Source organism: Pocillopora verrucosa, chromosome 5, assembly GCF_036669915.1.
Source record: "Pocillopora verrucosa isolate sample1 chromosome 5, ASM3666991v2, whole genome shotgun sequence".
In the NCBI taxonomy this organism is placed as follows: Eukaryota; Metazoa; Cnidaria; class Anthozoa; order Scleractinia; family Pocilloporidae; genus Pocillopora; species Pocillopora verrucosa.
The window spans coordinates 19,807,789-19,833,353 of NC_089316.1; the positions used below are offsets into that span (position 1 = coordinate 19,807,789).

A 25,565-nucleotide genomic window follows, 5' to 3' on the forward strand; every position below is an offset into this window, starting at 1 on the left:
ACGTGCACGAGAGGGAGACAATTCATTGCTACCTTCTAATGTCATAGACTTTGTAATGTTGTCCGCTCAGATGGTCCTTATGTTTTTTCGGTTAACTGGTGAAGCTTATTTTCCCCTTGTGACAGGCATGTCACGTCAGCAGGGGATAAACTAATGCGCGAAAATTAATGCAAAAGTTTGATGGAGTAAATTTGTTTCCCTTTTTTTTTATAAATTGTTCTAGTTAGCGAAGAGTTGAGACCTCAACTTTTTCAGTATTAAATTCCAACAAAACAATATAGGTCATGTTTTGCACCTGATAGGGCAATTTTTTTTATGCATTAACACTCGGTACGCTGCAGATAATAACATAAGAGTAGTAAATGATGATGAAAATGGTGATGATAATTATTCAAACTACATCCACCTTTGTCTCAACTTCTTGATTCCTAGCAGAGAGTAACTGACGTAGGAAAAATATTTTCAACCACAGGACAACATCATATATTTTTTGAAATCCGGTTTCAAAGAATTAACACAAAAAAATCGTCTTTAATGCACACGGCAAAACAGAAATTCTGATCTGAAGCGAACTAATAAAAACGTCAGTTGTCGAACTATAGTTATCTTTCGATATGATCAGGGATAAAGTTTTGGTTAGAAAGTCTTCATTTCGCTGCAGCATTCTATCAATTGTCCCGTTAGTTTCCAACAGTAGTGGTAATCAGCCCTTTCTTTAAACCTTAACTAATTTCTTTTCTATTTTTGTTGTACCTGTGACTTTATCGAATTACGCGATTGAAATTTTTGTCTTAAGTCTGAATTTATTGAAAACAACAATTAACAGCAGCTGTAAAAACCTTTACTTTTTAGTGTATTTATTCTCTGCTGCTTATGTGGATAAATGCGATCAGGCTCGAAAAGTGTAAAGGGACAATCAATATTGAAGTACATAATTTAATAGCTTTGTAGCTTTCTCCTCTACCCTTAGTGGGCAATTACTTTATCCTTCTTTCGGCAAAATTGTTGATTTAAAGACGGTGAGCAATTTTTTTCGGTGTATCGCAGAATAACTTCATTTCCGGTACAGATGTCGATTCTCTTGATGAATACGTGTTGGTTTTGTACTCTAACGGAATAGTTATTCTTCACTTTTTATCTTTAGAACGTACAGTCTGTTATTCGATCCGTCTAATGTCTTTAAGTTCTGTGAAATGACCAAAAAATAAACTGTACAATAAACTTTCTTAGTCCGTTGTATCAAAAGAAAGGAAACATAGCGCTTCGGTAACACCGATCAAAATTTAATTTCTCTCTATAAACATTACTACAATAATGTGTAAACTAGTGACGAGAATCGAGAATAATCAACTTGTTAAAATGTCCAAATGTTTAGAGAAACACATCAAGATTTTGTGGTGAGATCTTCGGACTTCAGAGTGGAAAAATCTGCATGGGAGCGTCCACTTGGAATTTTTGTTTTACACTTAAGAACAAAAAAGAGGAAAAATTGGTGATTAGCTTGTAAAACCAAAAATTTGAAAGTCAAATGAAAACTTAGGCGGAGACAAGAAGCAGTCAGCTTGTGGATGATGCAGGTTCTAAAAATTACCAATATTCAATTTTTTATATTTTTTGTCGAGTTTAGCATTTCTTTCTTCAGCATCAATGAAATTAAAAGAAAATATATAAGACATACTTGGTCCACATGCTCTTTAGGAAGACGTAAAAACTACTAGACTTTCAATAACTTCTAGTGCATAAATAACTCTTCTAGTTTATACCTGTTAACTTTTAACCAATAAATTCTTAATTCTCTCAACCATACCGGCGCTTTCTCAGGAAAGAGGGTAGTGGGAAAAACGCGATTCATCAAATCCCTTGTTTCTTTTTCAACGAGTGATGATAAGAATGCTCGTCATCGATAGTTATCTTTTAATATGATCAGGGATCAAATTTGGGTCAGAAAGTCTTTATTTTGCTGCAGCATTCTATCAGTTGTCTGGTTAGCCTCCAATAGTAGTAGTAATCAGCTTTTTCTTTAAACCTAAACTAATTTTCTTTTCTATTTTTGTTCAGTACGTGTGACTTTAACGAAAAACGCGATTAAAATTGTCTTCCTAACTTTGAATTTATTTAAAACAACAATTAACAGCAGCTGTAAAAACCTTTACTTTTCTGTGTAGGTACTCTCTGCTGCTTATGTGGATAAATGCGGTCAGGCTCGGAAAGTGCAAAGGGACAATCAATATTCAGGTACTTAATGTAAAGGTTTTGTAGCTTTGTCCTTTATCCATAGTGGTCAATTATTTTATCCTCTTTAGGGCAAAATAGTTGATTTAAAGAGGATGAGTAATTTTTTCTGTGTATCGCAAAATAACTTCATTTCCGGAACAGTTGTCGATTTTGTTGATGAAAACGTGTTTGTTTTGTACTCTAACCGAATATTCATTCTTCACTATTTATCTCTGGAGTGTACAGTCTGTTATTCGATCCGCCTAGTTTCTTTAGGTTCTGTGAAATGACCGAAACATGAACTCTGCGATGAACTTTCTAAGTGGTTTCACAACAAAGGAAACATAGCACTTCTGTAAAACAGATCAAAATTTATTTTCTCTCTATAAACATAACTACAATATTGTGTAAACTACTGACGAGAATCGAGAACAATCAACTTGTTAAAATGTCCAAATGCTTAGAGAAACACAAGATTTAGTGGTAAGATCTTTGGACTTCAGAATAGAAAAATCTGCATTGAAGTGTCCACTTTGAATTGTTGTTTTACATTTAAGATGTAACAAAAAAAAAGAAAAGGAAAAATTGGTGATCAGTTTGTAAAACCAAAAATTTGAAAGTCAAATGAAAACTGAGTCGGAGACAAGAAGCAGTCGGCTTGCGGATGATGCGGGTTCTAAAAGTTACTTAGTTTCAATTTTTTGTCAACGTTAGCATTTCTTTCGTCAGCATCAATGAAACTAAAAGGAACTAAAATTAGAAAAAAAAAAAAAAAAAACCATTATGTCCACATGCTCTTTAGGAAGATGTAAAAACTACCAGAGTTTCGATAACTTTTAGTATGTAAATAACTCTTTTAGTTTATAACTGCTTATTTCCAAACAATAACAATTGTTTATGTTGTGGAACTTTAAGGATTTGCCTCCGAAGGAATAGTGCTATTCTTAACTCAAAATTTTGATTCCGTTTTGATTAAAAACAAAGAATTACGGTCAAGTCGCCGACGGTTCAACTGGCCAACGCCAACTCGCCGACCTGTAAAATCGAGTAGAGACGTCGGCGAGTTGGTCTTCAATCCAGTACAACTTATTAGAAGTTGGACATATAGAAAAGTGAAATATCTTTAGTAAAAAAACAATTTTGTTTTCTTGCAAAAAACTTTATAAGGATTTCATGGCGAATAAAGCAAGGTAAACATCGCCAATGACTATAAAAGCTTCAGACGCGAACAAGTTAAATTCTCAAATTTCCTCTGGTAACTTAACACCGAGTAACACAACGCGTGACGCTTTCATGAATTAATCGCTTTCTTTTTCTCATGACTTGAGCTCGGGACGCCTGTGCGTAAAGATATTTTCATAATTGCCGAGGCGCATTCTACCAGCATGGGTTAACTGTGCCTACATCGCTTATTTCTTCTTCTTCTTCACCCGAGTCAGTTCTCAGGTCGCTGTCAAAATTAATATTCATGTCTAATCCATATCGGAGTATTTTTAAAGATAATTGCAAGTTTAGTTTCCTTTGAAGCCAACAAACAAAATGAGTGTTGTGGAGGTTCTGGACTGCATAGAAAAAACTGAAATGACGTCCCTTTGTTAAAAATGGTCCTTATGGTCGTTTGGTTGACTGATGAAGCTTATTTTGCTCGTGTGACAGGCATGTCACGTCGGCGAAGGATAAATTAACGCGCGCAAAATAATGTAAAGGTTTGATAGCGGAAATTTGTTTCCTTTTTTTTTCAATTGTTCTAGCTAGCCAAGAATAAAGACAACGACTTTTTCAGTATTAATTTCCTAAAGAACAACATAGGTTACGTTTTTCAGCTAATTGTTGTACTCGTGAGTTCAACGCATCACGCGATTAAAATTATTGTCTTAACTCTGAATTTATTTAAAACAACACTTAACAGCAGCTGTAGAAACCTTTACTTCTCTGTGTATTTATTCTCTGCTGCTTATGTGGATAAATGCGATCAGGCGCTTAAAGCGTAAAGGGACAATCAATATTCAGGTACTTAATGTAATAGCTTTGTAACTTTTTCCTTTACCCTTAGTAGTCAATTATTTTATCCTTCTTGCAGCAAAATTGTTAATTTAAAGACGGTGAGCATTTTTTTCTGTGTATCGCAAAATAACTTCATTTCCGGTACATATGTCGATTTTGTTGATGAATACGTGTTTGCTTTGTGCTCTAACGGAATATTTATTCTTGACTATTTATCTCTGGAACGTTAGTCTGTTATTCGATCCGTCTAGTTTCTTTAGGTTCTGTGATATCACAGAAAAATGAACTGTACAATGAATTTTCTTAGTGGTGTCAAAAGAAAGAAAAAATTGCACTTCGGTAAAGCTGATCAAAATTAATTTTCTCTTTATAAACAGTACTACAATGTTGTGTAAAACTGCTGACGAGAATCAAATACAATCAACTTGTTAAAATGTCCAAAAAAAAAAAAATCTGCACGGGGGCGTCCACTTTGAATTGTTGCTTTACATTTAATATATATAAAAAAAGAGGAAAAATTGTCGATTAGTTCGTAAAACCAGAAATTTGAAAGTCAAATGAAAACTGAGTTGGAGACAAGAAGCAGTCAGCTTGTGGATGCCGGTGTAACGTTACCTTAAGTCAAGCTCTGTTAACGTGTAGCGGTGGTTGTCAGTAAATACGTGCACGAGTGGGAGACATTCCATTGCTATCTTCTAATGTCATAGACTTTGTAATGTTGTCCGCTCACATGGTCCTTATGTTTTTTCGGTTAGCTGGTGAAGCTTATTTTCCCCGTGTGACAGGCATGTCACGTCAGCAGGGTATAAACTAATGCGCGAAAATTAATGCAAAAGTTTGATAGAGTAAATTTGTTTCCCTTTTTATTTATAAATTGTTCTAGTTAGCGAAGAGTTGAGACCTCAACTTTTTCAGTATTAAATTCCAACAAAACAATAAAGGTTATGTTTTGCACCTGATGGGGCAATTTTTTTATGCATTAACACTCGGTAAGCTGCAGATAATAACATAAGAGTAGTAAATGATGATGAAAATGGTGATGATAATTGTTCAAACTACATCCACCTTTGACTCAACTTCTTGATTCCTAGCAGAGTAACTGATGTAGGAAAAATATTTTCAACCACAGGACAACATCATATATTTTTTGAAATCGGGTTTCAAAGAATTAACACAAAAACTCGTCTTTAATACACACGGCAAAACAGAAATTCTGATCTGAAGCGAACTAATAAAAACGTCAGTTGTCGAACTATAGTTATCTTTCGATATGATCAGGGATTAAGTTTTGGTTAGCACGTCTTCATTTTCCTGCTGCATTCTATCAATTGTCTCGTTAGTTTCCAACAGTAGTAGTAATCAGCCCTTTCTTTAAACCAAAACTAATTTTCTTTTCTATTTTTGCTGTACCTGTGACTTTTACGAATTACGCGATTGAAATTCTTGTCTTAACTCTGAATTTATTGAAAACAACAATTAACTGCAGCTGTAAAAACCTTTACTTTTCTGTGTATTTATTCTCTGCTGCTTATGTGGATAAATGCGATCAGGCTCGAAAAGTGTAAAGGGACAATCAATATTGAGGTACATAATTTAATAGCTTTGTAGCTTTCTCCTTTATCCTTAGTAATCAATTGTTTCATCCTTCTTGGGGCAAAATTGTTAATTTAAAGACGGTGAGCAATATTTTCGGTGTATCGCAGAATAACTTCATTTCCAGTACAGATGTCGATTCTGTTAATGAATACGTTTTGGTTTTGTACTCTCACAGAATATTTATTCATCACTTTTTATCTCTGGAACGTACAGTGTCTTATTCGATCCGTCTAGTGTCTTTAAGTTCTGTGAAATGACCGAAAAATGAACTGTACAATGAACTTTCTTAGTGGTTTCAAAAGAAAGGAAACATAGCGTCTCGGTAACACTGATCAAAATCGAATTTCTCTCAACTTGTTAAAATGTCCCAATACTTAGAGAAACACATCAAGATTTTGTGGTGAGATCTTCGGACTTAGAGTGGAAAAATCTGCATGGGAGCGTCCACTTTGAATTTTTGCTTTACACTTAAGAACAAAAGAGAGGAAAAATTGATGATTAGTTAGTAAAACCAAAAATTTGAAAGTCAAATGAAAACTTAAGCGGAGACAAGAAGCAGTCAGCTTTTGGATGATGCAGGTTCCAAAAATTACTAATATTCAATTTTTTATATAAATAACTCTTTTAGTTTATACCCGTTAACTTTTAACCAATAAATTCTTAATTCTCTCAACTATACCGGCGCTTTCTCAGGTTAATTGAAAGACGGTGAGCAATTTTTTCGGTGTATCGCAAAATAACTTCATTTCTGGTACAGATGTCGATTCTGTTGATAAATACGTGTTTGTTTTGTACTCTAATGGAATATTTATCATTCACTATTTATCTCTGGAACGTATTGTCCGTTATTCGATCCGTCTAGTGTCTTTAAGCTCCGTGAAATCACCGAAAAATGGACTCCACTAAGAACTTTCTTAGTGGTTTCAAAACAAAGGAAACATAGCACTTCTTTAAAATTGATCAAAATTTAATTTTCTCTCTATAAAGATTACTACAATGTTGCGTGAACTCCTGACGAGAATCAAGAACATTTAATTTGTTAAAATGTCCTAATTCTTAGAGAAACACATCAAGATTTAGTGGTGAGATTTTCGGACTTCAGAAGAAGGAAAAATTGTCGATTAGTTTGTAAAACCAAAAATTTGAAAGTCAAATGAAAACTGAGTTGGAGACAAGAAGCAGTCAGCTTGTGGATGATGTGGGTTCTAAAAAATACTAATATTCCATTTCTTTCATATTAGCATTTCTTTCCTCAACATCAATGAAAGTAAAAGGAAATTTTAAGACCTCAACTTTTTCAGTATCAAATTTCGACAGAACAGCATAGGTTATATTTTGCACCTACTGGGGCAATATTTTTATGCATTAATACTCGGTACGCTGCAGATAATAACATAAGAGTAATAAATGATAATGAAAATAGTAATAATAATTATTCAAACTACATCCAACTTTGTTTCAACTTTTTGTTTCCTAACAGAGAGTAACTGATGTGAGAAAAATATTTCAACCATAGGACAATATCATATAACTTTTGAGATTCGGTTTCAAAGAATTAACACAAAAAATCGTCTTTTATATACACGGCGAAACAAAAATTTCTGATCTGAAAATTTGTGCGTCAATGATGGCATCATCTGCATTTTTAAGTTGAATATTGGTGCGAACTAATGAAAACGTCAGTTGTCGAACGATAGTTATCTTTTAATATGATCAGGTAATTAATGAAAAAGCTTTGTAGCTTTCTCCTTTACACTTAGTAGTCAATTATTATATCCTTCTAAGGGCAAAATAGTTGATTTAAAGACGATGAGCAATTTTTTCTGTGTATCGCAAAATAACTTCATTTCCGGTACAGATGTCGATGCTGTTGATGAATACGTGTTGGTTTTGTACTCTAACGGAATATTTATTGTTCACTATTTATCTCTGGAACGTATAGTCTGTCATTCGATCCGTCTAGTTTCTTTAGGTTCTGTGAAATCACCGAAACATGAACTCTGCGATGAACTTTCCTAGTGGTTTCACAACAAAGGAAACAGCACTTCTGTAAAACTGATCAAAATTTATTTTCTCTCTATGAACATTACTACAATGTTGTGTAAACTACTGACGAGAATCAAGAACAATGAACTTGTTAAAATGTCCAAATGCTTTGAGAAACGCAACAAGATTTGGTGGTGAGATCTTCGGACTTCAGAGTGGTAAAATCTGCACAGGAGTGTCCACTTTGAATTGTTGTTTTACATTTAAGATATAACAACAACAACAAAAAAGGAAAAATTGGCGATCAGTTTGTAAACCCAAAAATTTGAAAGTCAAATGAAAACTGAGTTGGAGACAAGAAGCAGTCGGCTTGCGGATGATGCGGGTTCTAAAAATTACTAATTTTCAATTTTTTTTTTTGTCGACGTTAGCATTTCTTTCGTCAGCATCAATGAAATTAAAAGGAACTAAAATAAGGACTAATCTACTAGAGTTTCGATAACTTTTAGTGTTTAAATAACTATTTTAGTTTATAACTGTTTGCTTCCAAACAATAAATTCTTAATTCTCCCAACCAAACGACGCTTTCTCAGGGCAGAGGGTAGTGGGAAAAACGAGGTTCATCATATGATTCATTACTCAAAAAGACATTTGAAAGAGGAGAGATTTTTTTTTTAACCTTGGTCCCTAATGACGTGTTTAATCGACCAGAGAATTAGAAATTAGTGTCGTTAATAATGTAAATTTTGAAGATGAAGCGTCAATTCTAATCACGCACATCTTTTAGAATTCAGGAGAAGTAAATGTCGGTCAATTTCGTAAAAAAGGTTGTGGTTATTCATCGTGGTGAACAACAATAAAAGCCAAGTTTTTCGTTTGTCTCACGATGTTGTCATGTTTGATGTAGATCGCGACGTTTCGACTGCATACTGTTAGTCTTCTTCAGGCGATGAGGTCGACTGGTCATGCGTGATCTTATAAAGCATGATGCTTTGCTGTGATTAGCTGTTTTTTTTTATTTTGTTAGGGTGAAGTCTTATATGAATTAGGTCTTTGACTCTGTGCGTGTAGCAATAAGGGTCACGATCAATAAACTTTACGTCGTTCCAGAGTGGCTTGTGTCCGGTGTTGTGGGCATGCTCTGAAACGGCGGAGGTCTCGGTACGGGCGAGTCGGATGTCTCGATCGTGCTGCTTAATTCTGTCTTGAATAGGTCTTCCAGTCTCTCCGATGTACACCTTGCCGCATTCACAGGAAATCCTGTAAACTACACCATCTTGTTTAGCCGGGTCGACAACTTCCTTTGGTCGTACTAACTGAGATCTTAGCGCAGTCTCCGACTTTCAAGTCGGAGACTACGCTAACAGTACGATAAAAAAATTAAATTTTAGTCATTCGAGGGAAAACGCAGTCACCTCATTTCGATTAAAAGGAAAATAAACATTTTTTTTTTCATTTCAGTCTCTTTTGCCATAGCTCAAAGGTCCGTTGTTATGAAATGCAACTCATTGGCTAAAAACTGATGCCTCCATTCTCACTAAGATAATGCTTCAATAGAATTAGCTCGGTTTTATATGAAATTGTCCATTTTTGATGCATCAGAATATCTGCTCAATCCATGACAACAGTATTATTAAATAAACTGTTAAATTTTTTCCCTGTTTTGCATAATTTTTCCCTCTTGTGAATAACACGCACAGAAATGTTGAAAAAAATTTATCAATGTGTAAGATGCAGGAACGAATCGAAATTTTTCGGGAGTTAAACCTATCTAAAAGTTTAATGTAAAGTTGAATATCAGGTTTATGATTTGAGAATAAACCAAAATTTTTGTCACAATATACAAATGTTCTACGAAGTGTGAACAGTAGTTATCAGACAAGACGACAAAGTTACTCCTCTCCTTTTACCAGGTCTTAACATACATTGCCACTTTTAGAGTACGTGAATTTTAGCTGTGCATGACTGAACAATGGGTAAAGTTCCTGGGTGGCTGTATTTATTAGTTTTGAAGTAATTTTTTTCTCATGGGTCATAAGGTAACTAACGCAATCTTCTTTTTATTATTCTAAATTACAAAGGAGAATGTTCTAGGACAAAAAGGAGTTTTTTTTCTTTCGATTGCTTAATGCAGGTTATGAAAAGTATTGTTGATGAGCAATGGCAAAACAATATCTTAATTTTCAGCAGAGTTAAACAATGACTATCTTTTTTTAAATTCAACTTTCCAGCAAGTGCCAAGAAAGTCTGAGGTTTTTTCTGTTTCACTTCGAAGGATACGTTTGTTCTGTAGCCGATGGAGACAAATTCATTAAAACCTTAAGAGTTCACTCCAGAAACTTGTGTATAAAACATCGAGCTGCTTCGAAAAGATTTAATTTACTAACCACTTTTGATGAAAGAAACAAATTGAGACATTAACTTTTCTTCTGCAGAAAACAAACTGAAACACGTCATGATGGTACCCTCAATGGCTAAGTGGAGTTTCATCCTCCTTTTCGGTAAGCCCTTCAGTTGTTCACAACTGTTGTCGAAAGTGTTTACTAAAATGATAAATATTTGCATTTGTTGACATTTGGGAGGGAATGGGAGCCCTTCATGGGTAATGTGGGAGGGGAGGAAGGATAGAATGCTTGGGAAGGCCCGGGAAAGGGCGAGTAAAGGGAAGAAAAGAGGAGAGGAAAGGAGGAGAGTGTAAGGTTGAATGGATGGATAGAGCGACAAGAAAAACTGCGAAGTGGGCATGAGGATCTGTTGGTAATTGTTATGTCAGGCTTTCTTGAACTGGAATATGCGCCAGTGCTTAAATGTAATGTAATAATCACGTGGGATGAAAACTTCTCATACCCGCGTGTAATATCAAACTGCTTCCAGGCATGCAACATGTGGTGCATGCTTGTTCGGTGGTGAGAGAAAGTGGTCCGAAACGTTTACCTAGTCCTACTTTGAGCTCGAGACTGAACCCGTCAAAGACATTGCCACTGCATTTACCTTGTACAATCAAACTTCAAAGTAAAGTGCTAGAATAGGATGAAGTCAATAAATTATTCCTCTAATGCATTAATAAACCACTTTCCTTTATCTTCTGAAACACTTTTCTCAGTGAAAGTAACTGCAAATGTAAAACATTAGTAAGTTTTTGGTTAGAATGGAAGACTCAGTTTTGTAATAGCTAGCTCAAGCCCGTTGAACTCAAGATCTGAATGAGAATTTATTTTGCAGTCGTGCGATAGATGTTTTGAAGTTTATTGATCTGATATCTGATTAGTGGACCAGTGACACTTGTAAGACAGAGATCAGCTGAGGTCTAAAATGGCGGCCCTTGTTATGTAAACCTGCAGACTTTTTCTTTCTCTTGCTATATACCATTAAGCCTTCACCTACGATATCTATCAAACTTTCTTTTTATAAGCAAAGTAATTAACTTGTTGCATTTGCTGCAGTTTTGTTGAAATATCCTCAACAAGTAAAAGGATGGAAGAGAGTTCCTTGGTTTGATAGTACACATGTTCTCTCAGCTCCAAAAGGACACTACGTGGAACTAAAGTTTACCATGCGCAGCTACTGGTTGAATCCTCGACCATGTCTACTGGATAACTATCTTGAGATTCGTGACGGCAATGATCGGTCAGCCAACGTTCTTGGTGTATTCTGTGGAGATCACAAAACTACTGTAGTGCGATCCAGTGGACGGTATTTGTGGTTGGGCTTTTTCCCTGATGACAACATTGATTTGAGTGCAAAATATTCGGAAAAATCCTTCAATCAAACAGGCACGATATTTCTTGCTAAGTTAATCACCGTTAAGGCACTTGGTTAGAGTCTTTAAATTCAACTGTAATTTCAGGACATAACAATTTTTTATTCAGGACATATAACGTCGGCTTACATTACTATTACGTTTTATTTCACATATAGCAGTATTTATTCCCTTATTAAGTAGCTTTTTATCAGGTATACAACCAGACAGACGAACAGCCACAGATAGAGACAAAGAGAAACAGACTAATAACGAGACCGACAGAAGTTCTCCGTGACTTTGGAGTAAAAACGGTTGTCCATACACAATGTATTTACCACACATATTATGCCTGCGGTTTGCTTGTTCTGTATGATACATGTGTTCTTTTTAATCAATTGCCTAATGTAGCCACACCCACCATGATCCAAGTACCCAAGACACAGACTGTATTTTCGAACAGAACCTCCGACTTGTGGTGCCCGGTGGAAGGTGCGCCAGCTCCATACATTGTATGGAGAAAAAATGGTGTTGTTGTTCAAAATAGTACCAGTGTAAGATATCAGCTTGTAGCTGCAGAAAAGAATGTGAATTACAGCTGCGAGGTACGAAGAGATAATAACGTATCAAGGAGAGAAATCAGCCTCAGCATTGAAGGTGAATTTATTTCTTACACCAGTGTAATGGAACTATATCAGTTTTCAATTGGATGCCTAAATGTGTACTATTTGATTAATTTATTTGCATCTTGTTAATTCTTAGTATCTCTCCTCCACGGTTCGCCGCCCTCGTGTAGTCGCTCTCGTAATTTGCCCCGTTCTTCTAGACTGCGATAGATTATCAATATTTTAGACAGTTCTTCTATCAGATTGAGCTTTCTTTGATCAAATCTATCAAAATGACAACCTTTTTTTGGAAAGAGGCAAGTTTGGTAGAGTGGTTATGGTGCAAAGCTTGTAATCTAGTGGTCTAGGTTCAAGCTATCCACCCTGCTACTCACTGGATTTGTTTTTTGGTTTGCCCCGCTTTGTAAATTGCCAAATGGGCTGCCTCCGACCAGGATTTTTGCACGATGTTTATTTTACAAAGTTTTTTTCAATTAACTTTCTCACTTCCAAGATCTCATTAGTAATTCTCTTTACTAACTGCGGTACAGTTACTATGATCTTAGTTCTGAGAATTTGTTACTGGATCAACTAATAACCCCTTTATTGATATCTCTCTTTATTATCATCACTTGTCCGCTTGAAATTGTATGGATATTGTGGGGAGAAATTCTGTCTTGGTCACTCGTGAGAGTTAAAGAGATCATTTGTTTTGATTAGTTTTGGTAATTTTAGTTTTCAATTTTTTGAACTAATTTTTCTTGATTAATTTTGTCATACCGTTTGTAAGCAGCATTTCATCATATCCACTTTTTAATTCGCGCAATAGAAACATTAATCTTTTCTCACGTATGAACCTGAGACCCATTTTTTAGTTATTCTGGTTATTTAGCGTTGTTCAGCCTCTCAGAAGGAAACTCTCCCCTCTGCTATAGTTTGATGAATTTTTTTTTGTTTTAGCTTAAATTCTGACTTCTCTAAATGCTGACAATGATAAGAGTATGTTAGTACTGAGTTCAAAGAAGATACTCTAAAGTTGAAAAATTTCGCAAATTTAAATGCCTAAGTTTAAAAGTTCATCTCTTGCATTCCGTTGTAAACTATCATTCGAAAGCTACTTTCTTTTTCTTTCTCAGTACTATAAAATAAGTTGGTTTTCTCTTTGAAAGGCAAACTCAGTGATGACATATTACACATTTTTTAGCGATTTAACTATATGAACAATATTTACTGTCTAATATTCAGAGTGCCCAGGCCCTTGTGAGTGCCGCATGTTGAAGGGAACATACAATCTGTTGCGTGTGAACTGTGCAGGAAAAGAATTGATGTCGTTTCCGTGGAAAATTCCCCTCACCACAGCAGCATTGTGAGTATTAGCGAGAGATCAATTGTTGAGGTACTATTTACGTTGCAGATTAAACTGCAGATTACGAAGCGAATGAATGTTATTCTTCATCTTAACTGAGTAAGAGCGACTTCTAAATCAGTCTTACACCAGCCTTTTCGTGGTGACTTCGACGTCAATGACCGGAAATTCTTCACTATTGAATTTTTTGAACGTAGGTTTGCTACGGGGGTCATTCCTAACCCGAACTACAATCTCCCGAGTCTCTCAAGCCATGTAAAAGGATAACTGTACTTGTAAACTCAAGGCTGGCTACACTAAAAAATATCTTAACTTCCATGTCAGCAGGATCACAAAACAAGAACAAAGCTAAATAATAAGGCAGTACTTCGTGACTTCGTCAAGGCAAAGTGGAATCGAAAAAAAAAGATTGTAGAATGTGAAAAATAACGGCGGTGCACGCTTTCTGTTTCTGCTCGCAATACCTGGTACTTAATGCATAGGAAGCCCTTAGAAACTGAAATATCAAGCAAATCATGAGAACTTCAAAAAACGTAGATATATACCAACATATTTTAACTGTTTTATTTATATTCAGAACTATCTTTGGTGTTATATGACTGCTCAAATTTAGCCTTAAACGTCAAAGATAACTTTGAAAAAGTAGGTCTAATAGTATGAATGCCATCTCACCGAGAAATGGCTGGAGCAATAATGCAATTTATCCATTTCTGGTGTACAACGGACGATTTTGAGTAAGACTGTTCGGTGTGTACATCTGGAAGAGTTTACTACTGAATGCCGTTTTTCTTAAGTTGCTTTTTTTGTTATTATTAATATTGAAATAAGTAAAAAAGCCTTTGAGACATTTTCAAGTTATTACGTTCTGCACTATGTCGTTCACCGAGTTATTTCGAACAAGAAATGGTTAAAGATCACTGGTTCATGATCTATGCAATCATACATGTATTTAGCTGCGGAAAGTTGATTATTTGTCCATAGCTGAATCTACTACCATTTTTTCATCCTCATTAGTTTGATAACTTGATCTACGAAATACATCCAAAAAAATGGGTTCTTGAAGCGGAAAATTCGTGCGAAGGTGAAACAAAGACTTTGGAATAAAAGCGATCTCTAATCTCTTTATAAAAGTATCTTTCATGAGTATTGAAAACCGTATGTACTTAACACAGTTGTATCAATTTTTTCTAACAGGAACTTGAGTAAAAACCAGTTGAACGACTTGTCACAAGATATTTTCAGCAACAACACTCACCTGGCTTGGCTGTAAGCTAAGATTAAACAAATCTGTACTGTGTGCATTTCAATTTAAAAGGGCAGTGATATCCTAACAGGGACTGACAATGATATGTCGTTAATAAATATAAGTATTCGTCATTAGCTGCTTTGAAAGCCATTGCGTATTCAACACAGTAACATCTCTAACCTGGGATGGCTGTAAGCTAAGATTCGTTTCCTCGTTCCATTGATTAATTAACAGCCTCATAAATTCGCATTACAAACTGCGTCTATTTAACTCATATGTAGCAACATCTTAATGAGATTGGCCACGGTAAGTTCGCAAGAGCAATAACCAACTTTGATTGTTAACCAAGACCCTTTTACTTAATCTACTGGGCGAGGTTGTTCAAAGCTGGGTTAAGATAACCCATGATTAGTTTGAAACTGATTTCAGATCTGAAAGTTTTAAGACGAAATTTAATGGAATTATTTTTTTTAAGAATGTGATGATTGGATGCTCATAGCTCAAGTATATTTTATCAGCATTATAACCCGTTCTTGTTAAACGTGGTTGGATCAATTTTTTGATGTGTGGTTAAGTAAACAACCAGCTGCAGAGCCTTCCGATAGACATACTATCGGCTCAGTGAAATGGAGAGCGGGTTGTAAAATAGTAAGAGATTATAAAATCTTAAAATAGTCTATTTTTTCAATGAATGACGAATTTCTAAAAGGTTGATTGATGTTGCTATTAACAGCACGATGCGATTTCTGATTTATCGATGTATTCCTTCTAAACTGGCGTAAAAACAGGAGTCTAACTTCTAGAAGGTTGCAGATGTCAAAGAAAAGCTAGATATATGGCGATAAAGCAGGGCCTGCTCTAAAGTTTTAATTTCTATTTTTTTTCCTTTTATAATCTTATAGGTATATTACATCCTGCAACGATTTGTGTTGCTATTTACTCCGTAGAGGAATTTTAGTGTTCAGTTGTTTTCAATGCTTCGAATAAAAAACCCTCAAAGTCATTTTGTTCTACAGTATAGCTCGTTTTCTTATCGCAGACTTAAAAAAAAGAATCGCTTTATTGACGGTAACAGTCTGTTTGCAAGCATTTTATGTGCTTCCTGACCTTCCTTAATTGGTGTAACCTACTAAATACCGCCTTTAAATGACTTTTTGTTAGGCGGTTGGACAACAATCAGTTGAAGGGATTACCATCAGACATTTTCAGCAAAAACATCTTGCTATCGGACTTGTAAGTTTATTCTCTTTTTTATTTATTCAAAAGACGCTTTAAATCCAAATCTACTGAAAAGACAAATAATGCTTCATCTCTAAATGACCGATATGTCCTCTTTCCTCTAATGCTGATGCACAGTACCCTTGGATCCACCTCTCCCTTGTTTTGACCTCTACTCTATGTGCTACTTCTCGTCTCCCTAAATGATAATTTTTCTTCAAAAAATGACCAGCCCTAGAAATGAACCTTTTTAGCTGTGTGGTCATGCAGTTAGAAATGGGTAAACAAGGATTCGAAATGGGTGCTCAAGTATGTACCGCAGACGACATTTTATAACGAAATTGTTTCTTCTCTCGCCGAAATTTCCATATTCACGGACAAATCAGCTCTCCATTCACTGCGATAATATACAAATGGGGGATTAGCAAAGTGGAGTCTTTTGAAAACAATAATTTTGATTGATAAAACAAACTTACGAGAACAAGATCTTGAAAGCTTACTTGAAAAAACACATGAGGCTGGTACAAAAGGGAGGCAAATATCTTACAAAAAGGACGTTCGGGGATTTTGTGACTCAAGCTTAGAATGAAACCATATTCTGTCCATAACTGTAAAGTTAGTTTTGTTTGACATAAATATATTCGTATACTTTGGTTACCTAATCGTTCTGACTCAGAATGCACGCACTAAGAAATTCAGTGATACTGCGCGGGATGTTTTGTATGCGTTTTAATCGCAAAAAAAAGAAAAAAAGAAAAGAAAGAAAATAGAAGAAAAGGAATAAAAATTACATCGGTTGTGAATATATGGAAGTCATATATTTGAACTGCGGTTACAGACGTGAATATGAAAGCGATCCTCGCAATAATAAACACTACTTAAGTTCAGGGTTTATTTGGAACCAACACAGTAACCAGCTCCCCCTTGGCTTGTTAGCTCAGTTGATAGAGCACTGCACCGGTATCGCAAAGGTAATGGATTCAAATCCCGTACAGGCCTTCTTTTCACTACTACTTAAGTAGTGTTCATTACTGCGAAGATCGCTTTCATATTCAAAAAATATATCGAAAAAGGTTGGTAAGGGTACCAATTGTTCTAGTCTAAGTCTTTACTCTTTAGAAATTCTTCATAGCTTACAGCTATTCAGCAAAATGGAGGTAACTAGCGGCACCCAGAAATTTGTTAGCAACCATAAAATAGAGATCCTAATGGTGATTTGTAATAGGAAACAACACCAGGCATTGGGAGAACGCTTTTCTCCCTGTTGATATCCATTATTTTCCGGCGCTTACATTAAGGTTGTTTCCGTTGCGTCCTTTTTCCAAGCCTTTTGGGCGTAAAATATTTTTCAAATTTGTTAGGGGAGACAGGAATATTTAGTGGATGAGGATTGCGTGTAGCATTGAATCAAAGAAATTGTTTCTTTTTCGAGAGATTTTGAGGTTACAAATGGAAAGAATGGAAAGAAAGTTTTATGTGGTAATACAAAATGGAATATGAAAGTAGCCTCATACAAAAACCTTTGACAAAAATTTTCTCTGAATTCCGTTGTGAACGATTTTGCATTGGCGATTTTCCCCAACAAATTGAACTTGACTACTTAAACAAGCCTTTCACGTGAAACGTGAAGAAAGGAAGAAAATGCCTTCGATAAAATCCAATGCAAATCCACGATCGAAAGGCACAAAAATGAAAATAAAGAATATATAGTCTTGAGCGTGACAAAGGATCGCGGTTTCCCAACTTTCGATGATTTGCGGAGCTAAAACATGTTCAATTTTTCCCTTGGTTTTAGCCTTACCCTACCACCGAAACGTACTCGTAGTATATACGAAACCATTGAGATAATATAGCACAAAGAGGTGATTTTAATGGCTAGTACCCTGCAACGGCTAAAAGCGCAAATCTCGCGTGCGTTGCTTCGGGATAGCTAAGCATCGCTTTGCTGTCGTATATAAACCACTTTGGATGTTGAGAGAACGCGAAAAAAATTTATAAAAAAATAACGTGTTAGTGAAGAATTCTTCATGATAGTCTGTACGGAAAGCTTTTAAAGTTAGCAAGCATAGAAAGCAGCTTTAATTACTTGCGGAAGTGTTTTTATTTTTAAAAATAAATTCAGTTGTAGGATTTTAACTGGTGGAGTTTATTTTCATCGTGAGGATTTAACTTTTAATTATTTAATAACATTACTAGACCACATCACGTTTGAAAGCGAAGAAATCGAAAGACAACAACATCGAGCCGTGTTTCGTGTGTACTGATTCAAGCGTCGTCCAACTATTTTGTTCACTCGCGGTACACTATTTTCCTGTAACAAAATTTGCTTAAGTTGTCTCAGCTTGAATTAAAATTGCCATGGAGTCGTTGTTAAAATTTACAAAAGTGTTTGAAATGCCTAAACTTGGCAAAAACTATCAGGAGATAGTTGAAATCGTGGACAGCAAACGGAATTTCCAAAAATCTTGAGTGCACATCTACTTTCGAAGGGTTTTTTTCATATATCAAGTAGATAAGATTCTCAGAAATATCTGAAGGAAAATGCATTTAGTTTTCTAGGGCGATTTTCTTGAGCAAGAACATATCAAATTTTTCCCTGATCTTGGCGAGTGGTTTGGGGAGCGTTAGTGGAGAGTTTCTGAAGGTTTTTCACTTTAAAATCCCTAAAAAAACAGAGCAATCGGTGACATTGATGTTGTTAGAAAAGTTAAATTTTTGTGGTTGTTTTTGGCGTTCAAAGTGTTCTCCTCGTTTCTTTCAAACCAAAAGCTTTTAGCAAATTAAACTTGAGGAATTCGCCAGTAGTAGCACCATTTGACAGCAGGACGGGAAGATATTTGAGATTTATTTGATTTTACATAGAAATTGCAGTAGATTTTTGATTAATCAGAGCGCGCGTTGTATCTAAGTTATGTTATGACATGGCGCATTGGGCACTCTGACACTCTGCTACCAATGCTTTCTTGGGATGTGAAAAATACTCGCTCACAATATATGACTATTTTACAAAGGTTACAAAGTCACGAAGACGCAAAAACTAAACTAAGCAAAACGACAATCACCAACAAAGACTAGTAAGTAATAACGTGCTCCAAATTAATAACAATTGTGTTCATTCAGTCTCTTCAACACCCGTCTTTAGGTTGACACGAAGCATCAAAAACCTAGGTTTAACTTTAAAGCTGCGGCAAAACGTATCATGCCATTTCGAAATGAAATCGAAAAGCCAAACGTAACGTTCGGTATTCCTGTCTAATTCCCTGCTTTTAGTTTATCTAATCAAATATCCACCGCGGGGGGAATTATGATATTAAAAAGTCTCGTTGTCATTGTGATATTGGCTTTCTAAGGGTAGTACTAATACATTACAACCGACAAACCTTGTTGCTTCATGCAATGCACGTATGTAGCGACGAACGAAATTACGAATTACACCGGTACCGTCACACCGCCGACAAATTGTTGATAAGTTTGTATTTTTAAGGGTAGCGCTGGTGGGTATTATTGCACGTTATTGTTCGCCGAGTAATCACTTTGTAAAATTATTCCGATTTCTTCGAGAAGTTGAAGCGTGAGATTTTTAAGGTGAACGCACGCGAAGATAATTTCGAGCGCTAAAGACCATCTAAACTAAGGGGTCTGGGGGCAGAAAATGTTTATATAAAGGGTCTCGGAAATGCCATTTCCTGTGTTTTCTGAAGGAAAATCTAGGTTAATAAATACGAATGAAAATGGACTTGTTCATGGTTTAGTTTCCCCACCTCTAGTGCTATCAGTAAGGCACAAGTTTACGGCTGGCTGTGAACAGTGTTACATACATTTGTAGACTGGTATCATGCGGCTATGTTTTCATCTGATTTTTTAGCAGAAGGCATCTGCAGAAACGAGGTCTTTTATGGACTGAATTTTTATTGCCACATCAAAAAATACTATCGGACAATTCATTACGAGGAAATTCCGCGTTCAATTGCACTTGAAAACCGATATCGGGTTTCAAGAGCAATTTAGCGCGAAATTCACTCGTCTGGTAACAAATTTTCTTTGAATCGCATAATAGAAGAAAAATAAGAAAAAATGAAAACAATTATAACCTTGTTTGTTTTTATCCTGGGCGCGCGCCCCAGAAAGCCATTTCAAAGGCAACTGTTGGAACTTTCATTGCGTTAGCGAGTAGGAAACAAGGTCAGTCGTACACATTTGAATTTTCGACGACTAGTTTTCCCTGTGCTTGTTTTTACGTTTGTTTTCAAACTTTTAAACAAGCTTCACACTATGTCAAGGATAATAGATGTATTTCACTGAGTTTAAAGCCGTTTATCTTTAAAATCTTTTTTCAAATTTTCGAATCATTTGCTCGAGAAGGAAAATAATTTACATCTTTTACCTCTTTTGGTCGCAAAACTGAAAGAAATAAAGTGTCCAAGCACAAGCACTGAAAGTTTAACATCGCGATGAAAGATATTTATTTCTTCTTCTGTATATATGACAATCGACCCTGGCACTTCTTCCGTTGTCGCTACTTTGTCTTGTTTGGTTGAACATTTGCATGCCATTTTCTGGACCGTGTTCACAGGATTTTCCAGCTTTTATGCCTCTCTAAGAATTTGTTGTTCATTTCGAAACAGGGAAGAACCTCTGACTCACTTTCAAAAACGCTTCTTTTTGTTTTTGGCTCTTCAAATGTTGACAATGGTTTTTAAAAAAACCTTAAAATGACATTGTAGAAAACTTTGTAACAATTTCACGATATGTGTCATGTTTACGCAGATGCAAAACAATACCACTTAGCCTCGTTTTCAACTCGCAATTCCACGCTAAATACTTCGCTTCGTTGACCAATCAGAATGCGATATTTTATTCAATTATGCGATTCTGAGACTGATCAATGGAGCTTTAAAGTCATTTGAGCCGACTCGCTTTGTGTGCTGAGGAATTTTGCCTGCTACAATTCGCGAGACACTGACAAATTTGAACACAGTTAATGTCACTTCATTCATGACCAGTTGTGTAACCAAATTCGATAGGTATCCAATTTGATGATAGCGAAGCTGTTTTAATAGCCTGAGAATAAACTTACATTTTCTCGCTCATGAAAGTATCTTTAACGCCTCGTTGGAAGTTAAATAGGAACTGGTCTTAAAACTCGATGATAAACGGTTATGAATAATATCTTAATAAAGCTGCATTAACACCTGGACTAGAAAAAAATTTCTTTGAAACGTCTATTGGCTTAGGAAAATTCGTTCGCTAAATAGATTATCAAAGAAAAATGTGTAAGGAAATTTAGCAAAGGAATCATTGTAGTATTGAATGTTCACCTTCGATTTCCCCCTCATTCTTAACCAGTCTAGTTATCAAGTAAAGAATATTCTATGCAGTTCAGTGTTCAGATATGTGTTTTCCTCTGATCACTCTCCTTTGCACAAAGGGATGAAAAAAGAAAAAAAAAATAAGAACAAAACAAGAACAAAAAACAATCAGCTTTGTGACACCTGTAGCCTAGTCAAAAAGTGAGAGCCAATTTTGAATGAGCAAGTCAAAACACTTGAAGTGCAACAACTGAAATTGAGAATTTAAAAATGTGTTACGCACACTTAATTTCTCTTCAAGAGTCTATGAAAAAATATTGCGGTATACCCTAAATTTACAAATGTTAATCTGAAAAAAAATATTGAGAGGCCAGGAGGGAGTACCAATCCAACTGACCAGTTATTCCTAAATAAATACCCAACATTCGAGCGTCTCTGAATCATCTTACCTCAAGCTCAATGCAGTAACAAATACCACTGGTAAACACCTCAATATATTACGGTGGTAGATGACTCACTAGCTCCTGCGGATTTGAAAAGTTTTTATAGAGATATCCAGGTCCCTATAACCGTAATTGAATTTAACTACTGCTGGTTATATTTCTAATAAAGTGGATATAGGAATACGGGCAATACGAGACCTGTGAGGAAACCTCATTTCTTGAAAAATGATATTCCATGCTGGGATATATGTAAACAGAACAAGAAACTTCCTAAATCGTAGTCGCGCTCGATGAGGTATATTTGAACTAAACCAACTGAACCCAGAAATTTGTTAGCGATCATAAAATAACAATTCTGATTATAATTTGTGAGAGGAAACAAAACCAGGCAAAGGGAAAAAGTTTTTCTCACTGCTGATATCCATTATTTTTGAGCGCTCAAACTAGGGTTGCTTCCACTGTGTCCTTTTTCCAAGCCTTTTGGTGGAAAATATTTTTAAAATCTGTGAGGGGTGACAGGAATATTGAGTGGATGAGAAGAGTGTACAACATTGGACCAAAGAAATTGTTTCTTTTTAACTTATTTTGTTTACCCGCGTTACACTATTTTCCTTTCACAAAATTTATTTAAGCTGTCTCAGCTTGAATTAAAATTGCCTTGAAGTCGTCGTTAAATTTACAAAAGTGTTTAGAACACTTAAAATCGGAAAAATTATCAAGTGAAAGTTGAAATGGCGGACAGCAAAAAGAATTGTTATAGATCTTGAGTACGCATTTACATGTGAAGAGTTTTTTTTTACTTATCATGTACATAAGATTCTAAGAAATATGTAAAGGAAAATGCATTTTGTTTGTCGGTACAATTTTCTTGAACCAAGAACATAGCAAGTTTTTCCCTTCTTGGCGAGTAGTTTGAGGAGCTCTAGTCGAGGCTTTCTAAAGGTCTTTGACTTTAAAACACCTAAAACGGAGCAATCTTGTTGTAAAACTGAATTTAAAATTAAGTGATCCCGAGTTATAAACCTCAGCGCTCGGTCATGTTTAACGCAGGTCTCAGAGTACGGATCCATGGATGTTGACACTTAATTAGAAATTGCAAGAGCACGAATGCCGGTCACGATTCTTAAATAACTATATGACCTGCAGTTGGAAATTTACTTATTTATCGATGTATTTCATCCAAACTGGCGTAAAAACAGGAGTCTAACTACTAAAAGACATCAAAATGGTTGTAGATGTCAAAGAAAAGCTAGATATATGGCGATACAGCAGGGCTTGCTCTAAAGTTTTAATTTCTATTATTTTTTTCCTTTATAATCTTTTAAGTATATTATATCATGCAACGATTTTAAGTTGTGTGTTGATATTTACTCCGTAGATAGCGATAATTTTTCGATACTCTGCAGCGCGAAAGCTAGATAGTTGTGTTTAAGCTTATCGAAGACTTATAGACACTTTATAAGAGCGGGATTTCCACCACTCTTTTTCTTTCCACGGGTGGCTGAGTGTCATTATTGGTCAAGTATGTTCGACTAGGGGCTGGTCTTTGGGTAGAGATTTGACTTGCATCCAGGCCTACCGTGTTGTAACTGTCTCCGGGTTTCACAAGAACTTCTTACCGCGGGTTCGCAGGACTTTGAAAAGGCTGGTCATTTAAAATTCTCTCTGGAGAGTTACAGAGGAGAGCCTAAACACCCGTAAGAAGCTTCTGTCTCATAGAGAGCTTGGGCCACGTGTACCTGAATTTCACTCGGCGAGTGTAGTCGTCAATTGTACTCTGCATCACAGTTTTCGTTCTTACATCATTGATAGCTTTTTTACCAGATTGACTATCCTTGCCAGTATTTTTTTATCGGAGAAAAAAGATAAAAAAAAAGAAAGGAAGTTTAAATGCGTATTTTCTACATTACATTATTAATGAAAAGCACAGTGTAAAGAAGGAAATGCTGGGATCGTTTTCTTTCACACCATCTCTTTTTTCTTGTCTAGTCTCTTTACTAAGTCAGCTACACTGGTTAATTTCACAATTCACAAGTCTTTCGGTGATAAGTATCCATAAGAACAGAGAAATGCCGCAAGATGCATCTTTAAAAGAAAGCAATTTCCTGAAAAACTAGACAATAACGTGACGTTACACAGCATATATGTGTACCGTGCATCAATTCAACGCAGAGTCAGGTCGAACGAAGAGAGCTGAAATCTATATTTTACCTGTTGCTCGATGTGGTAATAAGTGTCAGAAAGATCATGGAAGAGTAATATTTTTAACGAATCAATCTTTCCTGAATATTGCATGTAGCTAAGAGGAACATGAAGCCTTAGTTACAACATTAGTTTTCGAAGCTCTCAATAAAGCCGTCTTGAGATATATACATCGTTCGCTTTAACCATCAGAATCAAGCAACAAAGGTATTTCCAGATCGAACTGCAGTTGCGTTGATATAGATGTTACGACCAGTTAATGTCGAGGGGAACTTTTCATCGAGCACACCACGCCCGGCGAAAGGCATCAAGAATCTAACATTACCTTTTTCACTCTTTTTTCTTTAATGACTCGGTTCTCCAGTAGACGATATAGTACACAACGATTACAATACTTTCGAGTGAATATCCCGAACCGTATTTATTTGTCGAGACAACTCTAGTGATGGAATCGAAAAATAATGCCGAAACTAATTATAAGTCTTCTTGTCTTGAAAAAAATACGAATGTACATAAAATACAAGAGCTCTTTTCAACGAGCAATTCTTCGTTTTTATCATGTAAAAACATTATCTTTGGCCCGTGAAAAGCGAGCGCGCCAGACCAAAAATAAAATATATAGCGTGCATTTTCACGGAGTTCGGTCATTTTCTTGCTGTACTCTTACTGTACTCCTACTCTTGGGACAAAACTCGACGTGTTGGTTCTCTACTTCTGTTTGGATTCATTTAAATATATCAATTTTAACTTAAAAATTACCCAACCTTTATTGTTAAGTGAGCAAACCTCCGTTTTAGGTAAAGTTTTTGATTTTATTTTTCCCGCTAGAGTGCTAAATAAACAAATCGCTGTTTACAAAGATACCAGCTCTGTCGACATGTTTTTAGCTGAAATTGGCCTGTCGCCTATATTGTTCTTTAATTTACAATCTATCCGACTGGCATAATTTTCGAGTAAATTATATGTAACTATAAATGTTGTTGTAAATACGTGAGTGTGAGCTAAATAAAATCTTCGCTCACATAAAATATTTGAAACATGTCAGTTGTCCCAAGAAAATACTCGCTTGTGCATGAACCTCTTGTATACATTCGGTGTTTTGCTCGGTTGCTTTTAATAGATTTCTACCACTGTCACTGTAATTAAAATAGCATGTTTGTGTAGTCCACCTGTTTAGAAACAACCGACTGGAAGAAATTACGCCGTTAGCTACTGGCGTAAAATCTTACATATAAACACAACTGACTGGAAGAAATTATGCCGTTTGACGACATTTGACCTGACTCACTTCGGTCGCTGGAAAATTTTCTACTGATACAGCTTGCAAGAGACCGACAAATTTATTGAGTTTTCATAACATCGCATCTATGACCTTTGACGTAATAAAGAAACGAATAGGAAATTTTCTTTCTGGGTGGGCATTAAATGGTAGACAAAAATCTTTGCTGGGTCCGGCTTCTCAAAGGTTGCGATTTCCATATCTGCTCCCGCTTCCTGCCGTCTCCAGCCCTCTGTTCTCCCTGGCGCTCACCCCCTCCACTAATGTAGAACAAATAATTTGGGGTGACCAAAAGATTTGATCCGGTAAATTGGCCGCACAAAAGCTGACAAGGGATAACGATTTACGCCTTTACTAC

At 35.8% G+C, this 25,565-nt stretch overlaps 1 protein-coding gene across 1 annotated transcript in view; it reads left to right on the plus strand.

Moving 5' to 3' along the window:
- The first annotated feature begins 2,170 nt into the window (after positions 1–2,170).
- LOC131799388 (uncharacterized) overlaps positions 2,171–25,565 on the plus strand; it is a 39,937-nt gene continuing 16,542 nt past the window's right edge. The window contains exons 1-7 of the mRNA XM_066167361.1: positions 2,171–2,235; positions 10,236–10,301; positions 11,244–11,573; positions 11,951–12,196; positions 13,390–13,510; positions 14,705–14,776; positions 15,918–15,989. Coding sequence (XP_066023458.1) covers positions 10,256–10,301; positions 11,244–11,573; positions 11,951–12,196; positions 13,390–13,510; positions 14,705–14,776; positions 15,918–15,989 — 887 coding nt within the window. The 5' untranslated portion in view covers positions 2,171–2,235; positions 10,236–10,255. The remainder of the gene's footprint in view (positions 2,236–10,235; positions 10,302–11,243; positions 11,574–11,950; positions 12,197–13,389; positions 13,511–14,704; positions 14,777–15,917; positions 15,990–25,565) is intronic.